The following is a 19,944-nucleotide window of genomic DNA, read 5'->3' as shown; positions in this document are numbered from 1 at the left end:
TCGCGCAGGAAAAGTCGAAGAAGACGTTTTGCCTGAAAAATGTTCTCTGAAAGTATTCATAGAATAAATATCGTGATAAAAGAGCTCATGTTTCAATGTTTCACGTTAGATGCGAAAGAGTGAAAGATTACACAAAACTATAGCCTACAGAAATTCTGTCGTTTTTAAGAGAAGAAAAAACTCAGAATAACCACCCCTTTAACTCTAAACAGGGTGGATGGTTAAAGTTATAAAATTAAGTGGTTTGTGTAGCTCTAATTCTATTTCATTCACAAACACTCTGATATCTCTCAGAAAGCATCAGAGTTGTTGTCCCCTTGACCATCGTAAACTGTTGTTGCGTGTAATTCAGTAAACATCATAAATTTCTCGCGTGAACTCACCCTCACAGTATTGGCCCTCAGCAACAGTCCCCTCTCTGACTACATGGATGCTCTTCCCTATACCCAAAAAAAAAATTGATGTGAAGAAGGATTCTCTGGGAGAGATGAGGGGAGTTATATTTTGCTGAAAAGGGCGTGAGGGGGATGACGTTCAAACTCAATTTCAGTTGATTTGCATTTCAAAATGATTTGCAGGAGTTTGGGGGGGGGGTGATGGTTGTGAATTGATGTGGCAAATGCATTTTGTGTCATATCATCTTTTCTAGGGCAATCGAAGTCGATGATGGGTTCGATAAGTGGAGCTGGTGAGCTCGGTGCCATCCCTTGTGCCATATCGTGGCTCTACCGTGGCATCAATGAGCGAAGGCAGAAATCTGGTGCTCGATTTTCCGTTAGAGTGTCTGCACTTGGTGTTAATGCCACGAAACCCGGATCAACTTCGAGAGATTTACTGGCAGCACATGCCACAGGTAAGAATTCCATTTTTCACTTAAATTATGCATGCAAAATGGCAAAAAACGATGAAGAATTCCATATGCCACAACGCACGGGGGAAGGGGTTTATTAGGCCGGGGTGGAGGATTTCTCCATATAGAAATTCTTTGGGTTTCATTCGGGCCAAAATCACAATATTTATGGCACATGACGAGCTACGCAATAAAATAAGTGAGTGGAAAAGCAAAATCTTCCATGTAGCAAAACGAAGAACCTTCTTCGAGCATGAATGATGAAGGAAAAGAAGCGGAAAATTTATAAACCCCAAGTCTCTAATCTTCAATTCAGTCTTTGAGGGGTAATTTCTTATATATAAGTATGTATACGAAGTTGATATGGATATATAATTTTATTCAGGTCTTTATTGCAAATTATATATGTAACATTAAAATGACCTCAATGAAGAACTGAAGCAGAAAATTATGCTGCTGATTTTAATAAAATTATTAACTTTGGTTTTATGATCTATATCATTGCGGACAAAAACCTTTATTTCACAATGATAATAAATCATAAATTTTATCAATAAATTAATAAATTACATTGCAACCCAAATTGTAGTCACTTCAGACTAAATTCTGCATAAATAGAAAATTCTAAACAAACAAAATTGTTGAATTAATTGCAATATTATTGTTCATCTGTGAGCAGCGATGTATCACACAGTCATAAACACACAAAATACAGTGCAAATGATGTGAAGTTCATGACATCAATTCGCATTAATCTCTTTGGATTATTATTTCATTATTTCCATTTATTTTACATGTGTGCAAAATATTTTGCACATAGAACATAATAAAATGTGCTCCACAACTGGGCCCAACTTGCCTTAGTGCTGATGGTACAATAAAATGCGGAGAACGCGCCAAAATAACGCCACGATTTATACTCGCGGAACTTTAATTAATTTTCTCAATTATCTTAATGACTTCACTGGGAAGGAGTGGTTTTTTGGGGTGGCTTTATGCTTTTATTGGAATTTCATGTTTTCTGTGCGGAGTGTGTACTTCAACCAACCCCTACAATGTTTTTCATTTATGTGTATAGCTTTGTGGAGGAAAAAAAAGTGAGCAAAAGAACAATTTTTCGAAGAGAAATGAAAGGAAAACCCATTGAGGAGCTTTGTTGAACTTTATCTCTCGGGTACATCTGCTGAAATATGTTCACAAATGTTGCAGAGTTGAAAAATTTATTGCAATACGTGATGTTGACGATTTAAAAGCTCTACTGTTTTCAAAAGCATTTTTTTATTGCTTTTATATTGTTCAGAAAATATAATAATATTTATATCACAAGTTTAAAATGTTTCTTTCTTAACATTTCTTTCTTTTTATTTTTTTTTTACAATTTTAGAACTTTAGAAAAATTATTTTTCAAGTCTTAAAACTCTTCAGATATTTTTTTCTAAAATTTAATCTAACTTAGAGAACTATATTTCTTCTAGTATTTCTTTATTTTTAGTCTTAAATTGGTAGGGACTAAGGAGCGAAAGCTTAAAAAGTTCTTAATTCTAACCAAAGAAGTGAAATTGAATTTAGTACTTTTTCTACTTAAATTTAGTATTTTTTCATATTGTTTTTAGTATACTTTTCCAGATAGAAATTACTATGTTTTTGGCTAGAGTTTAGCTAGAGATAGAATTTAGTACTTTTTAACTATATTGAATTTAATACTTTTTTCGGCTAGATTTTAGTACTTTTTGAAAATTCAATCTTAAGAATTAAATTAAATTATTAAAAGTACTAAATTCTAGTTGAAAATATAGTGAATTCTAACTGAAAAAGATCTGAATTCAATTGGGAAAAGGACTAAATTTAAGGCGAATGAGTACTAAATTTAATCCAAAAAAGTACTAAAATAAAGTAAACTCTGACCGAGAAAGTAGTAAGTTCTAACTGAAAGAGTACTAAATTCTAGTTGCAAACATATTAAATTCCAGCCAAAAATATAGTAAATTCCAACTGAAAAAGTATACTGTACAAAATCGGAAATAGTATTAAAAAGCCTAAAAAGTACTAAATTCAATCCTGAAAAGTACTTTAAAAAAAAGTAAATTCAAACCCAAGAAGTATTAAATTTTTAACTGAAAATGAGAATATTCTTTGGAAATATTGTGATTATTTGCTAATCTTTGGTCAATATAATCAGCAGATAAACACCCCTTGACTAGAGTTAAAATAAAAGTTCTATAGAAAGCAATGCGGAAAGCTCATCAACTCGAATGATCCCCTTTCGAAGTGAGCTTAACAACATTGTATTGCGAATGTAGCAAAGTGAAATTGCATCAAACTACACCCACCCACCCACAAGCTTGTCTTCCATTCTCTGTACATTTGCTCTTTCCGCATCCCACTCTACCCTTGCAGAGTCCGACGAGTCACCAGGTGTGTATTTGCGTGATGATTTCCTGGGTGGTCCCACGGAACTACGAGCACCCACCGCTGAACGAGCAGCTCTCTTCCTGGACACAGCCCTTGCGGGACGCGCTTCAGGGCACAGTTGTAGCCCACTAGAGCCAGCCCTGATCTTTACATTGCACGTGTACCAGTACAGTTTGGCGGGAAAAGGGGGTGGTAAGTTAGTTGATAGAGAGAGAAAAAAATCCTCCCATTTTGGATCCTTCATGTGTGTTTGTTGTGCCACATTGCAGTTGCCGGTGGACGGAGTCGATTGCACCTGATTGACTTGGGGGGTTGTGCAAATCGAGCAGGTGGATTACCACTATCGGGTATTGGGAATGTTTTGCTTGCTATATTGAGTGGCCAAAGGCATCCGCCAAATAGGGACCATCCCCTTACTCCTCTCCTAAAAGACTGCCTCGCACCCATCACATGCCATGTTACTGTACTTGCTCATGTGGCTCATACGCAGGTGAGTTATGGAGAATCCAAAAAGGAAAAACAGCCTAAGGGCATTTTCCGCAAAACACAGCTATTACCCAATTCTTAATGTATTTCCCGTGATTCCCACAACAGAGTCACACGGATGCACTTACAACGATTCAGTTAGCATCCAGAATACATCGAATGCGTCGACGAAAGCATCGATTTCAGCTGTCAGGAGCTGATAAAAATCTCGGTTTAAGCTCAAATGCAGCTGGACATCAATCCGGGGGATCATCTGAAGGTCCAGATCCCTCTAGTTCAGACCTATCGGCTGACACAGTCATCTACATGGGTCCATGTGATGATCAAACAGATGGAGAACATCCACCGGTTTACCTACCAAGTCTCAGTTCAGGTGACAATAGGTGTGTCATGCAGAAGGTCCTAAAGGGAACAATGGCGGAGAAGCCTAATAAATCACCAGCAAAGAAAGCCATCCCCAAACAAGAATTCGTAGCTCCGCCTGTTAACCCTGTGACGGCTCAGAGAACGGAGAGCTTGAAGCGAAACTACGATCCAGGTTATCAGAATACAACGATAAGTCCGGTTAAGCAGAAAATCCCAACGAGTCCCTATAAATACCCAATGAGTCTCAATAAAGCATCGAACGTACCCACCCCCAAAGGTTCCCCAATGCGTCGACCCAATATGATGAATTCTCCCCATGATAGTCCTGTTAGGAAGGTTTCCGAAGAAAAGTGGATAGACGGACCGCGGGTGTCACGTTCCAAGGTAGCTGAAGCTCGACACTTGATGCGAGAGATTAATCACGTAAAGCAGTGCGAAACGTGGGTAGATGGTCCAAAGACTGCAACACAGGTTGCAGCGAAGACATTGGTTGCAGGATGCCTCCCTGGTGCTCTCAATCCCAACGGATCGTATGGATTTATGGATAGTCACAAGAAATCTATGATTCGACAGTGGGTTGAAAATCAAACGACACAGATGCTGAATAGTGGTCATCAGTTGGCTGTGTCATCACCATCGTCGCCACATCATCAGAGACAAACGTATCACATGACGCAGTTCAAGTGTAGCCGATCTGAAGATGATCAACGATCATTGCAGGAAAATGGTGCCAAACGGGAGGAAGAAATTCATTCGGATCACACAGCCAACACCTGCCCGCAACCAACAACAACTACCATTGATAATCAAGAGGAGGAAGATCAAGATAGTGGCCCGTCGGAAGTTCCACCAGCTCTACCCTTGATCGATAGGCTGGGATCTAGGGAGATATCACACGAAAGCCTCCACATTGGCTCATCATGCTCACGACATATTTCCAGGGAAAACCTTCCCAGTGTCCAGATGATGGATTGCGGTCTGCAGGTTACGGAGGAAGAAATTGCCAAGACAATGGGGAGTGGTATTGGAACTGATCATCCACTTAGTGCTCTAAGTCATGGGGATATGTCCATTGTGTCCAGTTTCCACGTTGGAGATACATTTAGTGATTGCGTTATTGGTGATAACTCAAGGTAAGGAAAGATATTTAATTCTTTTACCTGTTCAAGTTTTTTTTCCTGAATCTTTGAACGTGTTTAGAGCTAGGAAAAGATAGAAGTTTACTAACAAACTTTTTCGTAGAAGAATCTTTCTCTCATCATTTCACCTGAATCCGTTTTGGCTTCGGTATTCCATCTGTAATTTTCACCGCAAGATCAGCAACTTGAAGTTTATATACTTTTCATCCCAGAACAGTTTGATAGGTTCCCGGAAAGTGCAATAAGTGGCTGGATATTGTGTAGTCATTCTGCCCATTGCATCACGAAGTTTCTAAGATATCTTAGGAACTTCCTTTTCATCACCCGGTTGATCCTTGATTCAATTTAGGGGTCGAAATCTGTGTGTATAAAAATACTTCACGCAATTGCAAGGAAAACTTCCTAAATGGACAGATTTTGACCCAAAAATCGAATCAAGAATCAACCGGGTGTTAAAAAGGAAGTTCCTAAGATCCCTTAGAAACTTCCTGATGCAATGGGCAGAATAGCTGCACAAATTCCAACCAGTTATAGCACTTTCCGGGAAGAACATCCAACTAATCCGGGAAAAAAGTACCTACAATTATTACAAAGAGTGTACAAACCTCAAGTTGCTAAATCTTTAATTTTCCCCACATATCCTGTATTCCCCATTCGAAGCTACCACCATGACTGTTCCGCCTTGAATACGCGCCAAATTCAAATAATTATTTTAACAGTTTCCTTTGATCGAATAAAATTTATCAGCTAGCCAAATTTCTAGTTGGCTCAACAAGTTTCTCCAGTTGGCTTAAATTGAGTCATCAGCTGTTGGAGCTGATTAGTAGCTGTTGCACTAGAAAGCACCAAATTTTTATGCCGACTCAACTTTTTTTCTTTCCGTGTAGTCTCACTTCTTTTGAGAAGACTTCCCTATCTTCCTGATCTTTGTATCTTAGGAAAAATCGTTTTTCTGTGTATTTTTTATTGTAGGCACCAGTTTGACCAACTAGCCCGCTTACGGGAAATCTTCACGTCACAACTGGCCATGGCCGAAGTTACTCCGGTCTTCCGGGTTGGTGGGGATGCCGGAAGTGTCTACAGTGAACCAGCGTATCGCTTCAATGGTGGAACAGGTAGTGTTTGCAGTGAACCCGTCTATCGTGCTCCCTCCCCGCGTTGCCGTGATTGCCGTCAATCTATTACCCTATCCCGATCCCCTAGTCAAACATCCCTTCCCAGTCTCAATGGGATTGTCGCCATAGCCGGCATGGAGCAGTATGCATCCCTGCGACACCCCGATGGGGCATCAGATCCAAATCTCCAGAAGACAACTCAGTTGGATGGGGATGACAACAAACCACCGCCATCGCCGGCTATTGAGGATGAATGTGGGAAGTTGCTGGCGGATACGCCACTCCTTTCGCAAACGCAGCTTCCTCAGCTACCACCTCTACCGCTTTCAACGTCCGAAGCGTACGACAGTGGGCATGATTCCACGCCACGCACCTCAAAGCACTCCGGGATATCACGTAGGGCTGAAAGTGGGTATCATAGTGTTGCCACGGTGCGTGATAGTGATGAATCGAGTTTCAGTTCAGCTGCAGGATCGAAGGTTCCCCCGCGGGAACCTCAAAAGATCCACGCTAAGAAAACTAAGCGCACAGACAAGTCCCTCTGCCACTGGCTCAGGAGTCCCTTTACGTGCACCTACCCCGACACAGAGGGTGAGGTGAGTGATTTCTAGGATCATCTATTCCACAAAGAAAACCCCCGTAAACTCAACAATTAGTGGACAATGCTATAAATTTAGTGCAAAAGGATAAACTGTGACGATCAGGCACTAAAATTAATGAGCCAATAAACAATTTTGTGCATTTTTTGCGCCAATTTAATCGTAAAATGTTTTTTTTTTGCGTTACCATATGCACATTTTTTAATAAATAAAAAAGAAAAATAAAGAAAGAAAAAATTGTTGTTGTAGCATTAAATTTTTGCGAGAATTTAATTCGTTATTGTTAGTGCACGCGAGATATTTGTTAATTTTGACATACATAGTATTGGGAATTATGCGCCGCATTTTTCACCTCAACACCAACATCCGGGACTCCATAAACCAATATTTATTTATTTTTTTTTTAATTCCTGCGGCATTGGAGAAATTGTTATTTAAAAAAAATAATTCATACATATTTCTGAATATCCTTTTTTCATGCATATTAATTATTTGAATTTTTTTGGGAATTTCCGCGCAGTGCTTAATTGAATGCACCCAATTATATAAAATAATTTTTATCGGAAACAAATTAGTGAATTTACCATGAGGAAAAAATCCCCCTGAAAGAGAGACAGAGAGGAAAAAAATGATGCCCAATAGGGGGTAATATTGCAATGTTTTTTGCATAAATTTAGAGGGAGAAATTTGCAAGTATCTCTATTTGGTATAAAAAAGATGTATTTGAAACAATGGAGTAAAATGATGAATTTATAAAGTGGCATATAAATTATACAATCATTATATACACCTTTAATTGTATTTGCTGTATAACTTTACAAGAAATGTGGAGGAAGAAAAATCCCAAAAATGGGTAGGAATAAAAATTTTATAAAAGATTTTTCAGTGTTTTGTTTTTCCAATCATTTTGAGTGGATTTTGTGGAAAGTTTTGAGTGCAATTGAGGGGCTTACTCATCGAATGGAATTTTGTTAAGTGGAATATATCGTTCAAAGGACTCTTCATTCATTCATTTATAAAAGGGGTGAGTCAGTGCGAATTTTTTGTGACCTTCTAAAGCGATAACTGCCAATATTTTTTTATCTGTTTGTTACCTTGAAGATGTTGCATAAAAAATTAGAATTAGTTATTAGTTGGGGGAGCCCAATGAGAAGCCCAGTGATTTACCTTGAAGATAAAAACAGAATTAATAAGGATTTCACCCACCATAATCTGTTCCTTTATGCATACCTGTATGGCTTTTTTGATATTGATTCGTTTTTAATTTTAAAAAAAGTATTCATAATTCATCGTTATTTATATTGTTACGAATTTTCCCCTGGCGACCCGAACCGACAACGAGTAAGAACTCAAGATTGTCCTCTTGTAGTGCTTTATTGACTTCTTTATTGTCTCCTTGTGCAAACGCTTCCTGAAGAACTTAGTCCATACTAAGTAAGTCCTAAGCAAGAAACCACAAATATACTCATTTAACCTAAAGTTTCCTTCAATTTTGCTCTCTGGAAAGCCATAATCTGTCCCTTTTGAATATCTGTAAAGTGTCCCTTACGGCCCTTTGGATTTTGATTAGTATTAATTTAAAAAAGTATTTAAATCGAGAGTTGGAAAATATGATATACTATGTTAAATTCTGCTTAGCATGGTATATTTCCCAACCCTTCAATTGATCATTTGTCGTTAAATTTATCTCAGATGATCATTCATAATTCATCACAAAAGTTTGAAATAATTTTTATAAAATTAGGCATTTAAAACTATTTAGATCACTTGATTATTTTTCTTAAATTAACTTATATTTAAATTTTAAAAAAATAATACAATTCTTTAAGAAAAAAAAACACTCGATTAAAATTCAAAATTCATTTTTTGCCAAAGTCATTTCCCATTGGAACTTATATGTAGCTTGAACAGCCGTTAAAGACTTTGTATTCAATAATGCAAATAATGACGTCACCACTGAGCTTTATTTCATGCATTAAAAGAGAGAAGACAATGGTGATGTCATTGTTTGCATTTTTAGGCAAATCCTTAAAGGACCTTTGCCAGCTGATTCCAGTAGGAAATACAAAATTTCTTTGCGCGTGGTTTTAATAGTTTCCTCGAATGAGAAAACTTCTCATGCAAAATCCGATAAATTCCTTCAAATTAATTGAATCTTAAAACTTTTTTTTATGAAATTTCATTTAAGGATAAATCAATTTTTTCAAAGAATTTTTCTAAAATTTCTTTTTAAATTTTCCTTAAAGGTAATGTACTTCATTTTGTGTAAATGAATAGCCCCCTTTGGGAGTGAACTTTGGCAAAAGTGGATCGATTGCCTGCAGCGCGGGAGGAGAGATGGGGGGTGGAATGGTTGTGTTTTCAAATGCAAATGGTAAAACGAGGTTTAATGTCAATTTTCATTTCTGCGACATTTGGAAATTCCGTGATAATTTCCTCCTTGAGAGACAAGAACTTGCTTTTGTGCTCACATTTTAAATTGTTTTCTGCAATGCCACATCATGCAAATTGGGGGCAATTTTTGACGACCACTAATTCCCATATTTTCACCCCTTTCCCACCCACCCCCTTCAGAAGGATTTCTCCCACGAGGAATTCCACGATGGTGTAGGACTGTTAAATCCTCGAATACACCGTGAAAAGTTCTCTTAAAGAAAACTTATGTTGAGAAAAGTTTTTGAAAGTTTTGCACAAGGAGGTAAGTATACAGAAAAAAAGGCAAAAGAGTGAAAAGAGTTTTTCTTCCTTCGGCAATTGTGGGGAAAATTTATGATTGCACTATTTTCCTTTAGCACCAACCCATGTGAAAATATGAGCAACAAATTAATTTGTTTGCCGTATAAATAATACGAGATAACTGGGGGGATGGGGAGATAAATTTTAATTAACTTTTCTCGGCGTAAGAAAACCTGGGAGCTGCATTAATATAATAAATTGCATAAACTTGCTCATATTTTCCTTCTGTTCACTTATTGAGCTATTTCTCATATTAACTCTTTTTCTCCTGCACACAATTATACCTACACTTGGGTGGAAATTTATTTTCCCAACTTTATTATTCATTTTATTGATACGTCTCATTTACAATTGCACCCAATTATATTGTTTTCGCGGTTTCAGCTGTGAGCTGCCTGTCTGCATTTTATATGCATAATTTTATGCAAAATGAATGACAATGTAGGTGAGTTTAGGTGTCTCAAATTAAGCAACATGTTAAGCAAATTAAATAAATTCCTAAAAAACAAAAAATAAATAAAAAGACCTTCTTTGATATATTAATATTCCACTAATAAGATTCTGTTCATTTAAAATATTCGTTGTCTTACTTTTTTTTTTAACATCGCCTTAAGTTAAAACTCGCGGCTACATTAGGTATTTTGTAGTACAGATAAGTTAAAAATTGAGTCACCATAAGGCAAAGGCTGCGTCTACATCTGTTAAAAATTGAGTCTACATTAGTCAAAGGCTGAGTCTAAATAAGAAAAGAGTTGAGTCGCAAAAATGGGATTTGAGTCTCAAGTAGTCTTTTTCTGACTCACGATTATATGGAGCCAATATTTTATTCTTTTAAATTTGAATTAAACCCTCAATATTTAAAAATTAAAAAAAAAAGATTTTTTTTTATAATTTGTTATTAAAAAAATAGAAAACAGCATCAGACCCACCCCATTGTGTGATGTAAATCAATCCGGAATTTCCCTGGGAAATCGATAGTTCACCCCGGCATATGGTGGTTTCTGCCAAACAATAATAACTACGGCAAATAATAAAAAAAGGACACTGAGAGAGGAGAATATAAAAGTCAAAATGGGTTTTTCATGTTGCAGTTATCGCGTCATACGCTTCATCAAACACTACATGATTCCTCTGGTGGGGGACTAATTTTATCTCCCAAACTCCCATAAATTACTTCCTGCCTGGAAAAACTTTCGGGTGAATGGAAAACCATGAATATGGAGTGCGAGGACATTGGCACAAAAAATGTTTTATTTTCAGGTAGAAATTCATCGGAAAGATGATTTCCATTGAATGAGGTCAGTCGGAACGAGAGAAAAAAAAATATTACAAGATGTCTGGTCCTAAGAAGAAGTTTAAGGGTGGTGTAATTAATTTGGTCTATTAATTACCATCTCCTTGAGCAAATGCAGGGTGAAGCATAAAAAAAGAAAACAAAACACAGCGCCTGAGAGTAAATTAATTGGCCAGGACTCTCAATAGGATAATGATCAAACAGAAACTTTCTCTGACATCAATTAGCCACTTGGTCGTTGCTATTTATTTTCCTTGCTTCCATTGACTTTTTTATTGGTTCATTTTTTTCTTGTGAATAGAAAGAAATTGCTCTTGATGATAATTAGTAGGTAATAAGTCAAATTAATTTATTTTGCCAAAAGAAAACAACTTGAATATAGAATTTTTCTACTTTGAACTTTTCTAAAGTGTCTATTATTGCAGGAAGGGTGTTTAGATCTATAAAAAACTCCTTGACAGCACAGAAAATCCAGGATTTTTTATGAAGTCAAAAGGATTTATTTTAACGGTAAAAAAGGAAATTTTAAACGTTGTAATAAATTTATTAGGCGTTCAAAAAAAGCAAATATTTTTAAAGAAACGTCAATCCTAAAGAAATACGTTAAACCTTCGAAAAAAAGGTGTTAAACGTTTGAAAAGAACCACCAAACTTTCAGAAATATATCAAATGTTTGATTAGACATTAGAAAGGACGTGTAATAAAATAGATGCATCAAGCTAAAAAAGAATTAACGAATCAAGACGTTTTTAAATTCACTTTAAACATTTTTAAAATTAAATAATCTGAAAAATCACTTCCTAGAATAAATTTCTAACTACGCCCGTGAATTATTTGAGAGAGAGAGATGGGCTCGCTCCAGATAAATTCTTTCCGTTTTAACCAGAGCTTTCGAGTTAACCTAGCTGGGAATTTTAATTTAATATATATTTTTTTTTATTTTTCAAAAATTTCTTATGAAGAAGACGAACAGAATCGTGGAAAACTCCGACAAAAATTGCAAAGACTGATTTTTAAAATGAATTAAAATGGATATAATTAGATTTGTATGCTTAATATTTTTTTTACAAAGAACATTCTCTACATCATAAAAATGCTCATAGGTTCATAAATTAATTTTTCGTTACTGAAAATTTTTTCAAACCATATTTTATTTTATTTTCAAAATATGTACGCTTAATCCTCTTCATCATCCACTAAGATATGAAAATTAGGGATCATTTCTCATGCAGAAAAATCTCTTGGCTATGTCTCAGCGGTCTCAGCAGACCCCACTGCTTTCTTATCTCTCCACAAATCCATATTTCTTCTGCTCATTTGAATGTGAAATATAACTTCCTGCCATGCTTATACCGTCAATGTGTTTCTTACGTCGACACCTCTCATTGTCGCAATTTTTGTGCACCAAAAGAAAGTTTGTGTATGTGGGAAAAAGAAAGTGAGAACTTGTCATCGTGGGTGAAGATATAAATTGGTTTCTTTCCAACTCAACCCTCCCATTGAGGGGTGGTGTGGAACATACCCTTGGAAATTGAATCATGTGCAGGAGAAATGATTTATTGCAGAAGCAACTGAAACTATGAAATGTTAGAGTGAGGAATTTTTCTTTTATACATAACAGCAAAACCCTCCCTCTCACAACCACCTCGTCTTTGCCATTAATGCGAAAGACGGAACAAGTGTATAGTGGTGAAAAACACGCCGGCATTGGGTGGGTGAGAAATAAAAAAAAAGTGAAAAGTTTACTTGCAGAAAAGTCTTCCTTGTATTTTTGGGAAACGTAAAAGTATAGGGGATCGAAGGATTTTCATCGGGTTCCCAGTGGAGTGCGTCTAAATGGCACAAGTGGCTGGGTGCACGAGGTCGGGGGGGGAGGTGGGGGTTGTATAAACCGACAAAAAGTATATAGCTGATGTTGGCCTTAAATCAAATTGGCTCCCGTGCAGACATACATACAAACATAGAGAAACTTTCAATTGAGGGGTTACTTTTCGGCAAATTCCCACCCCCACAAATATATGGCGGGATGTGTTCTCATCGAGATCGATGATTGTTTTCTGATTTATTTTGTGTGTGTGTGTGTGTGCCATCCACCCCGATGACATAAAAGAGCACTTAAAGGCACCTTCCACACAGTTCAATTGTCAAGAGATTATCGCACAACTCTTGGTGCAGTTTTCAATCTTCTCTTCTTTGTGGGGGTGGCGGAAGTACCTTTTCTGAATTATCCAACCAAACATTAATCCACACAAGAGTCATCATGAAAATTTCTCTGGAAACCATTTCTACATAAAATGCCTTTGAATCAATCCCCGTGATTATGCGGACTGCAAGTGCAATCAGACTCATGATCGCTGATTGAGAGAATCCAAAATTGGTCCTCTTTTGTCCCCCATTTTCCATTTATCTATTCAATTTGCCATTCATTGAGTATTTGCTCAGTTCTTCTGTGTGTGTGTGGATATACCCTTTGAAAGCTCAATCCCATAGACACATAGCCCTCATGCCCGATTATCCATCCACCCCCTAAAAACCCGCATATTTCTGGTCATTTTACAATTTCACGAATGATGAATAGATTTTTTTTATGAAGTCCTCCTCATGGCAATGAAGGATTTTTTTTTGCCAAAATCTGATACTATGAATATATCAACAAATATCCGGTGGTGCCTGTCCTGCCCAGGTTCCATTGAATGAGAGAACCTTTGTTCATTCTCACGCATCATTGCAAAGTATGCGAGTTCAAGTGGCGGCAAGCAAAAAGGACTTCTTTTTATGGCCTTTATGGGTATATTTCTTGAATATTTATAAGAGTTTTTTTTTCAGTAATTTTAATTCTTCTTAAACTGCTTCTTCCGGAAATTTTTCTGATTTCTTAAACTCAAAATTTTTAAGAAGAACTGAACTGAAATCTCTACCTTAAAACAACCAAAAAAATCCCCAAAGGATAAATCAAGAATTTTCTTTAACATTAAAAATTTTCCGCAGCCGCAAATTTTCTTCTCGACTCACACATCCCAATGCTAATATACCTTTTCATATTATTTTTTTTTTCTGCAATTTTTGCGAAATGGAAATTACTTTTCAATACTTGGTGAACAATGTTCCCTTTGACAGAGAATTAATACTCCTTTCTCTCTCTATGTTCTTTCTGCTCCTGTGCACAGGAATCGCAAGAAAAACACAGAGAATATGGCAAATAATACCACAACGGAGGACATTCCAATATTCTTCCCGCACCAAAATTTCCCCGTTTGCTTCCTTTTTCGTACAATCAAGCTTTCAACCCTGCAAATTGTATTCCAACTGCGTCTGAAATGTTGGAATTTTTTCTTCTTCAGCATCGACGTGAATTTATTGCCATTCAACTCCACCCCCTTAGGGGTATTTTCCATTTCAATTGGAAATTGCGGCTCTTCTTCGCATATCACAAACCCTCAAATGAAGAAATTGGAGGGAAAGTATGCTCTCAAAATTCATAAGTTCCCAGGGGTAATTACTCGGGGTGTCCACACAGGAATAAATGCTATGCTGTGCCCTAAAATTTTAATATTCCCCCTGAAGGTGAGATTCTTACTAGTGAGACTTCGTTATGGAGGGGAAAATAATAAGAAATGGTGAATGTTGTTGAAAATAAAAACGTGGCTATTTTTATAATTATTTTTGCCTTCCATTTGCCTCCTTATTAAATCCCCAAAAATACCCTCCTCCCCTAAAAAGAATTCTTGCGAGTTAATTTTGCTCACAACACACTTCCGGGGGTCGTTGAGGTTCATAACATTTAATTAATCCTCCCATATTTTGGGCTCAATTATTGCTGATAACCCCAATAGAAAGCTTGCTTACCAATTTAATTTAATTACACTTTCATTGGATTTTTCTACACCCACAAAAATAACCCTAATATTGCCAACGTTTCAGTTTTTTTTTTTTGCCTCCTGCATGGTAAGTGTAAGAGGGTTGTGCTTTGGGTACTTTTAGTTGTGTCAACAATTCCCACTTTACCAACTATATCCTGTCGAATCACCTTCCATTTCTTATTCATTTGAAGGAATCACCATTTAATGGAATTTATGGTGTAGAAATTTTTATTGATAATGAAATATTTCATTGAAATTTATGTAAAATAGATAAAATAAATATTTCCTTTCAATTAACGAAAGTATTGAGCATTTTTTCAAAGACTGTTATAAATTCAAATACAAGGGGTGTTTATCTGAATGAAAATCTTCGGATTATTCGTCAAGAAGATTTGGACTGTTCGCCAAGACTTGGACTATTCGTCAAAATTCGGATTATTCGTCATCATCAAATTGCCAAGATTCGAATAATTAGCAAAGAAGAAATTCGGATTATTCATCAATATTCAGATTATTTGTCATGATTAGAACTCTGCCAAGATTCGGATTATTCGTCAAGAAGATTAAGATAATTGGCCAAGCTGATTAAAGCTATTCGTTAAGAAGATTCGGACTTTTCGTCAAGATTTAAACTATTCGTCAATATTCGGACTATTCGTCAAGAAGATTAAGATTATTAGTCAAGCAGATTAGAACTGTTCGTCAAGAAGTTTCTAATAATTTGGATTGTTCGTCAACATTATAACTCTTCGTCTAGTTTTAGATTATTCGTTAAGTTTCGGATTATTCGTCATAATCAGGACGCATTGCTAAGATTCGGATGATTCGACTCAAGAATCGAAATATTCGGCAGATAAACACAAATTGTTCAAATTCTAATTAATTAAATTTTCCATCGATTTTCCCCCGAAAGCTGTGAGAATCTTTTTGAAAATTTCCATGTGAAATATTTCCACATAAAAACTCACCCCTTTTTTCTTGCTATGAGCAATCATCCCCATAAAGTGCTCCATGAAAATGTACACGATTCAACACTTCAGCACTGTTGTGTATATTTGTATTTATTGCGAAGAGATGGAGTGCATTTGTGTGGCATAAATACTTTTGCGGGGAAATGCGGAAATTGATACAGAAAATCCCTCTTCCTTGCACTTTAAAAGAAAATCCCACTCTAACGAGTCCCCCAAAGTGGCTGCTATTACTGGCAAAAAGAAAGAATGATGGAAAAAAAAGGATGGCACACATTGAGTTGCTTTGCGTGAAGGATGCGATTGATTCAAAAGAAGTGTGGGAGGGTATATGTACCCTCAAATTGGTGTCATTGGCATTAAAATCCCATGAAAATTGTAATAAAAGGAATTTTCTTCAAGAGAAAAAAAACTGCTTGATTCAAATATTTTTACAGTAAATTTGGCAATTGTCCATTTTCCATCGCCCTTTTTCCCCCTATATACACATATATAAAATGGGCAAACCCCAAAGCCCATTTGAAGCTCGAGAGCATCAAGAGAATGTTCCTAATCTATTTTTTATTCAATCTATATCGCCGTAACCTCCTCGAAATACATAAGTTACAATACGTTCGTTGCATACTTAAGTTGTGCTGAAGAAAATGGAATGGCGGGTGGTTCTCTCTTTTACTAAAGGAAACGTAATAGCTATTTTTCGGTTTTTCTCCCCCTTTTTTCCTTTTTAACAGGGAGCAGGGAGAGAATCTCGATTTCCAGAAATATCTTCCCCGTCGCCCCCTTTTATTGCTGGGAACAGAGATTTAGAATTGTCGACTATTTTGCACAAAGTGGGAAAAAATAAATTTATTTTATTCTCCACCCTCTCAGGAACATTTTTGATGTTCTCCCAGTTGCTCCTTTTCTTCCTGCTCTTGCTCCGTATTTTTCTTTCTTTGAATGGGGTTTAAGCTTAGCAAAAATGCGATAAAACCACCAAAAAGGCAATGAGGTAGTTAAGGCTTTGAGCTCTGGAAGATTTGTGATTCTTATTTTGTATTTTTCTTTTTTCTTTCAAACACATTTTAAGGATAATTTCTCGGATCCCATCTTTTGATCAGAAAATTATACTTTTGGTCAGAAAATTCTGCTTTTTATCAGAAGAATATTCCATTTTGGTCAGAAAAACGTTTCAATTCCAAGAAGAATGTTCCATTTGGTCAGAAAAATATGATATTCGATCAAGAAATTAGTAATTAATCATAAAAATTAGCAATTGATCGGATATTTACATGATCGTCTTTGTTCCTGATTATTTGCTTGTTTTTCACGACTAGAATGTATTATTCTTCTAATCATGAACCCGTTTTGCTGATCAACTGCTAATTATTGTGATTAATTGCTTATTATCCCGAGCAAATGTCTTATTTTCCTGATCAAAATAGCAGATTTTTCTGACAAAATGGAACATTCCTCTTGGAACTGGAACATTTTTTGTGACTAAAACGGAATATTCTTCTGATCAAAAGCATAATATTCTGATCGAAAGATTTGATCCTAATTTTCCTCTTCATCAGGTATTGAATTAATTGGGTAATTACGTAGGATATTTGTGTTAGATTTTCTCAAGAAAAAGGATTTTTTATTTTATTTTATAAAATATACAGAAATTCACACTTTTGAACCAACGCGCCCAATTCAGCGACCAAGAAATCCTTGAAATTTTTTTGAAAGTACTGAAATTTCAAGATTTTAAGCGAATTCCAGGGTTTCTTGGTTTTCTGAATAGAGCCCAACATTTAATCTATAAATTCTCAAAATAAGATTTCACGTAACTTGCAATATCAGTGCCTCCATGCCAAAGCGAGAGAGCCTAAAACCATAAAGAAAAGAGGCATTTGGCGTGTAAGAAGGAAACAAGACAACAGCATCACATATTCGACGAAAGGGGAGAAACTAATAAATTTATTTAAATTTTTTGCACCACCGTCGATAAATTTGATTTCACCCAGAATGTTTTTTGATCAGCAAGTTTAGCATTAAATCCCACCCCTTTCATATTCCCCATATCACGATGGATGTGACTTAAACCTTTTCTCCAATGTTAGACACCAAACATTTAACGATCCATAAATTTTTTCCACCAATAATAAATTTATGGTGAAGTGAATTCCCATAAAAACGCCCCCCATTGCACTTTCAGGGTGTTTTGTGTTTTGGAACTCCCGCACTTCATCCAAGACTTGACTTCTTCTATTTTTTTTTCGATTCGCAATCGTTGAGAAGAGGAATATTTGTTGGCATTCTTCCACCCTCCTTTTGGAGATGTGACTCTCTCTCTCTCTCAGCTCCGACCACGCGGAATGGGATGACTTTCCTGTGGAGGAAATGGCAAAAGAAGAGACGACAATGAAGAGACCATTTCATTGATTCACCCGAAGCAACGTTTGGTGTGCACAATCGTCCTCACGAGATCTTAAGCGACTTCCAATTTATTGTTTCAGACTACATGGCAGTGTGGGGAACTCCCTTTAGTGAACTTTTGCTCCTCACTTGTCGAGGAAGAATCACAAATTTTCCACTACTTTGGAAAACAAGAATATTTCACTTCATTCCGCCATAATCTCTGGGTAATCGTGTGAAAATTTGAATATTTATTGAGATCAGAAAGTTTACCCTGCAATTCACAGAGCACAATGCTTTTCTTCTACACTTGTGCAGAAATGATGGGATGTGAAGTATTTAAATGATTTAAAAGCTTTCGAAAGTTTGAATATGTGTAATTGTGCGATATACAGTCATTGTTTTGTATGTAATGTAAGTAAGATACTTGAGAAAACTTTGTTTTTAATTAATATAATAGCTAAATCAGCTTTTATGTGGCATGTGTCGCGTGTAGGTACTTGAAAATGATTTTTATACAAGAAAATCTTCTTCTAAGCATTCTTTGAAAGTTAGTGATAGACCAAAGTATGTATAAAATAATACGTTAAAAATCTTTTCAATTGATATGACTAATCAAGTGGAATCTTGAGGTTTTTCCTCCACTTATCACGCCTCTTATCTCTCTAATATCATCAATGTGGTATAAAAGACAGTGAACAGTTGACTTAGCAAACAGTAGTTATTTGTTGACAACATGAATACCTTCCTCTGCCTTATTGTGCTCATTGGATGTGCTGTTGTGGCTTCCGCCAAGCCCCGAGTTGTGGGTGGAGAAGAAGCCAAGCCCCATGAATTCCCCTACATGGTAAGTTCTAACTAATAATCTTCTCTACTCCTTCAACGCAATAAATCAGATATCCTGACAATCAATTTTGTCTTTTTTTTTTTAAGATTTCCCTCCAATGGCTGGACAACCCGGAGCAGAAGCATTTCTGCGGTGGATCAATTCTCAATGAAAATTGGGTTCTTACAGCAGGGCATTGCATTAAAGCCTTCAGCAATGTTACGGGGATGACTGAAATTGTTGCTGGAGCTCATCTTATCTCCCAACCAAGCCAGTATGAGCAGAGGAGGAAGCCCAAGTCAATCATTGTCCATGAATCATACGACATGGCAAATAGTCCGGGACCATATGATCTTGCTCTCATTGAAGTTGATGAACCTTTCGTATTCAATGAATACGTCGGGAGTCTCAGCTTACCCGCAGATGAGCCATTCTATCCAACTGGAAGCCTCACAATCACAGGCTGGGGATCAACATCAACCGATGAAATTCCCGAATATTCCGATAAGCTTCTCAAGGCTGACGTTGATATGGTCACATTGGAGATGTGCTACAGAATGTACGCCAATGGTCCGCTCCACGACACGAATCTCTGTGCTGGAGATCGCTACAAAGTTCCCTGCAATTGTGACTCCGGTGGCCCACTCGTTGATATTGATTCCACAGGAAAGGTTGTCGTCTATGGTATTGTTAGCTGGTCCTACCAACCATGTGGAGTGCCAGGGAAGACTGCTGTCTTCGTGAATGTTTCGTACTTCGTAAATTGGATTCAGGAGAGAATTTTCAGCAAGCAAAATTAATCATTGATTGTCCGGAATGCAAAGAATTGAAGGATAAATAAATGAATTTTAAACTCTTACTTTAACGATCTCCAAGCACTTGATTCTCAACATTTTTAAATGGAAAAGAAC

General features: G+C 36.6%; 2 protein-coding genes and 1 long non-coding RNA gene across 11 annotated transcripts in view; 2 read left to right on the top strand and 1 right to left on the bottom strand.

The window, feature by feature from the left end:
- The window catches only part of LOC129791313 (kinesin-like protein CG14535), a 53,638-nt gene extending 45,793 nt beyond the window's left edge, over positions 1-7,845 (top strand). For all 9 annotated transcript variants that reach the window (XM_055829413.1, XM_055829418.1, XM_055829420.1 and 6 more), the window contains 5 exons: positions 650-853; positions 3,248-3,454; positions 3,532-3,752; positions 3,857-5,247; positions 6,226-7,845. In XM_055829413.1, the coding sequence (XP_055685388.1) occupies positions 650-853; positions 3,248-3,454; positions 3,532-3,752; positions 3,857-5,247; positions 6,226-6,979 (2,777 nt within the window). In that variant the 3' untranslated portion in view covers positions 6,980-7,845. The remainder of the gene's footprint in view (positions 1-649; positions 854-3,247; positions 3,455-3,531; positions 3,753-3,856; positions 5,248-6,225) is intronic.
- Positions 1-19,944, bottom strand: part of LOC129791393 (uncharacterized) — a 55,229-nt gene that overhangs the window by 21,237 nt on the left and 14,048 nt on the right. The window lies entirely within an intron of this gene.
- On the top strand, positions 18,906-19,892 carry LOC129791369 (trypsin-1-like). The gene is made up of 2 exons (XM_055829521.1): positions 18,906-19,054; positions 19,141-19,892. The coding sequence occupies exons 1-2, from the start codon at positions 18,944-18,946 to the stop codon at positions 19,831-19,833; spliced, it is 804 nt and encodes a 267-aa protein (XP_055685496.1). The 5' UTR covers positions 18,906-18,943; the 3' UTR covers positions 19,834-19,892.

The sequence above is a fragment of the Lutzomyia longipalpis genome, chromosome 2 (genome assembly GCF_024334085.1).
Source record: "Lutzomyia longipalpis isolate SR_M1_2022 chromosome 2, ASM2433408v1".
Lineage (NCBI taxonomy): Eukaryota > Metazoa > Arthropoda > Insecta > Diptera > Psychodidae > Lutzomyia > Lutzomyia longipalpis.
This window is presented reverse-complemented; position numbering and strand designations above follow the sequence as displayed.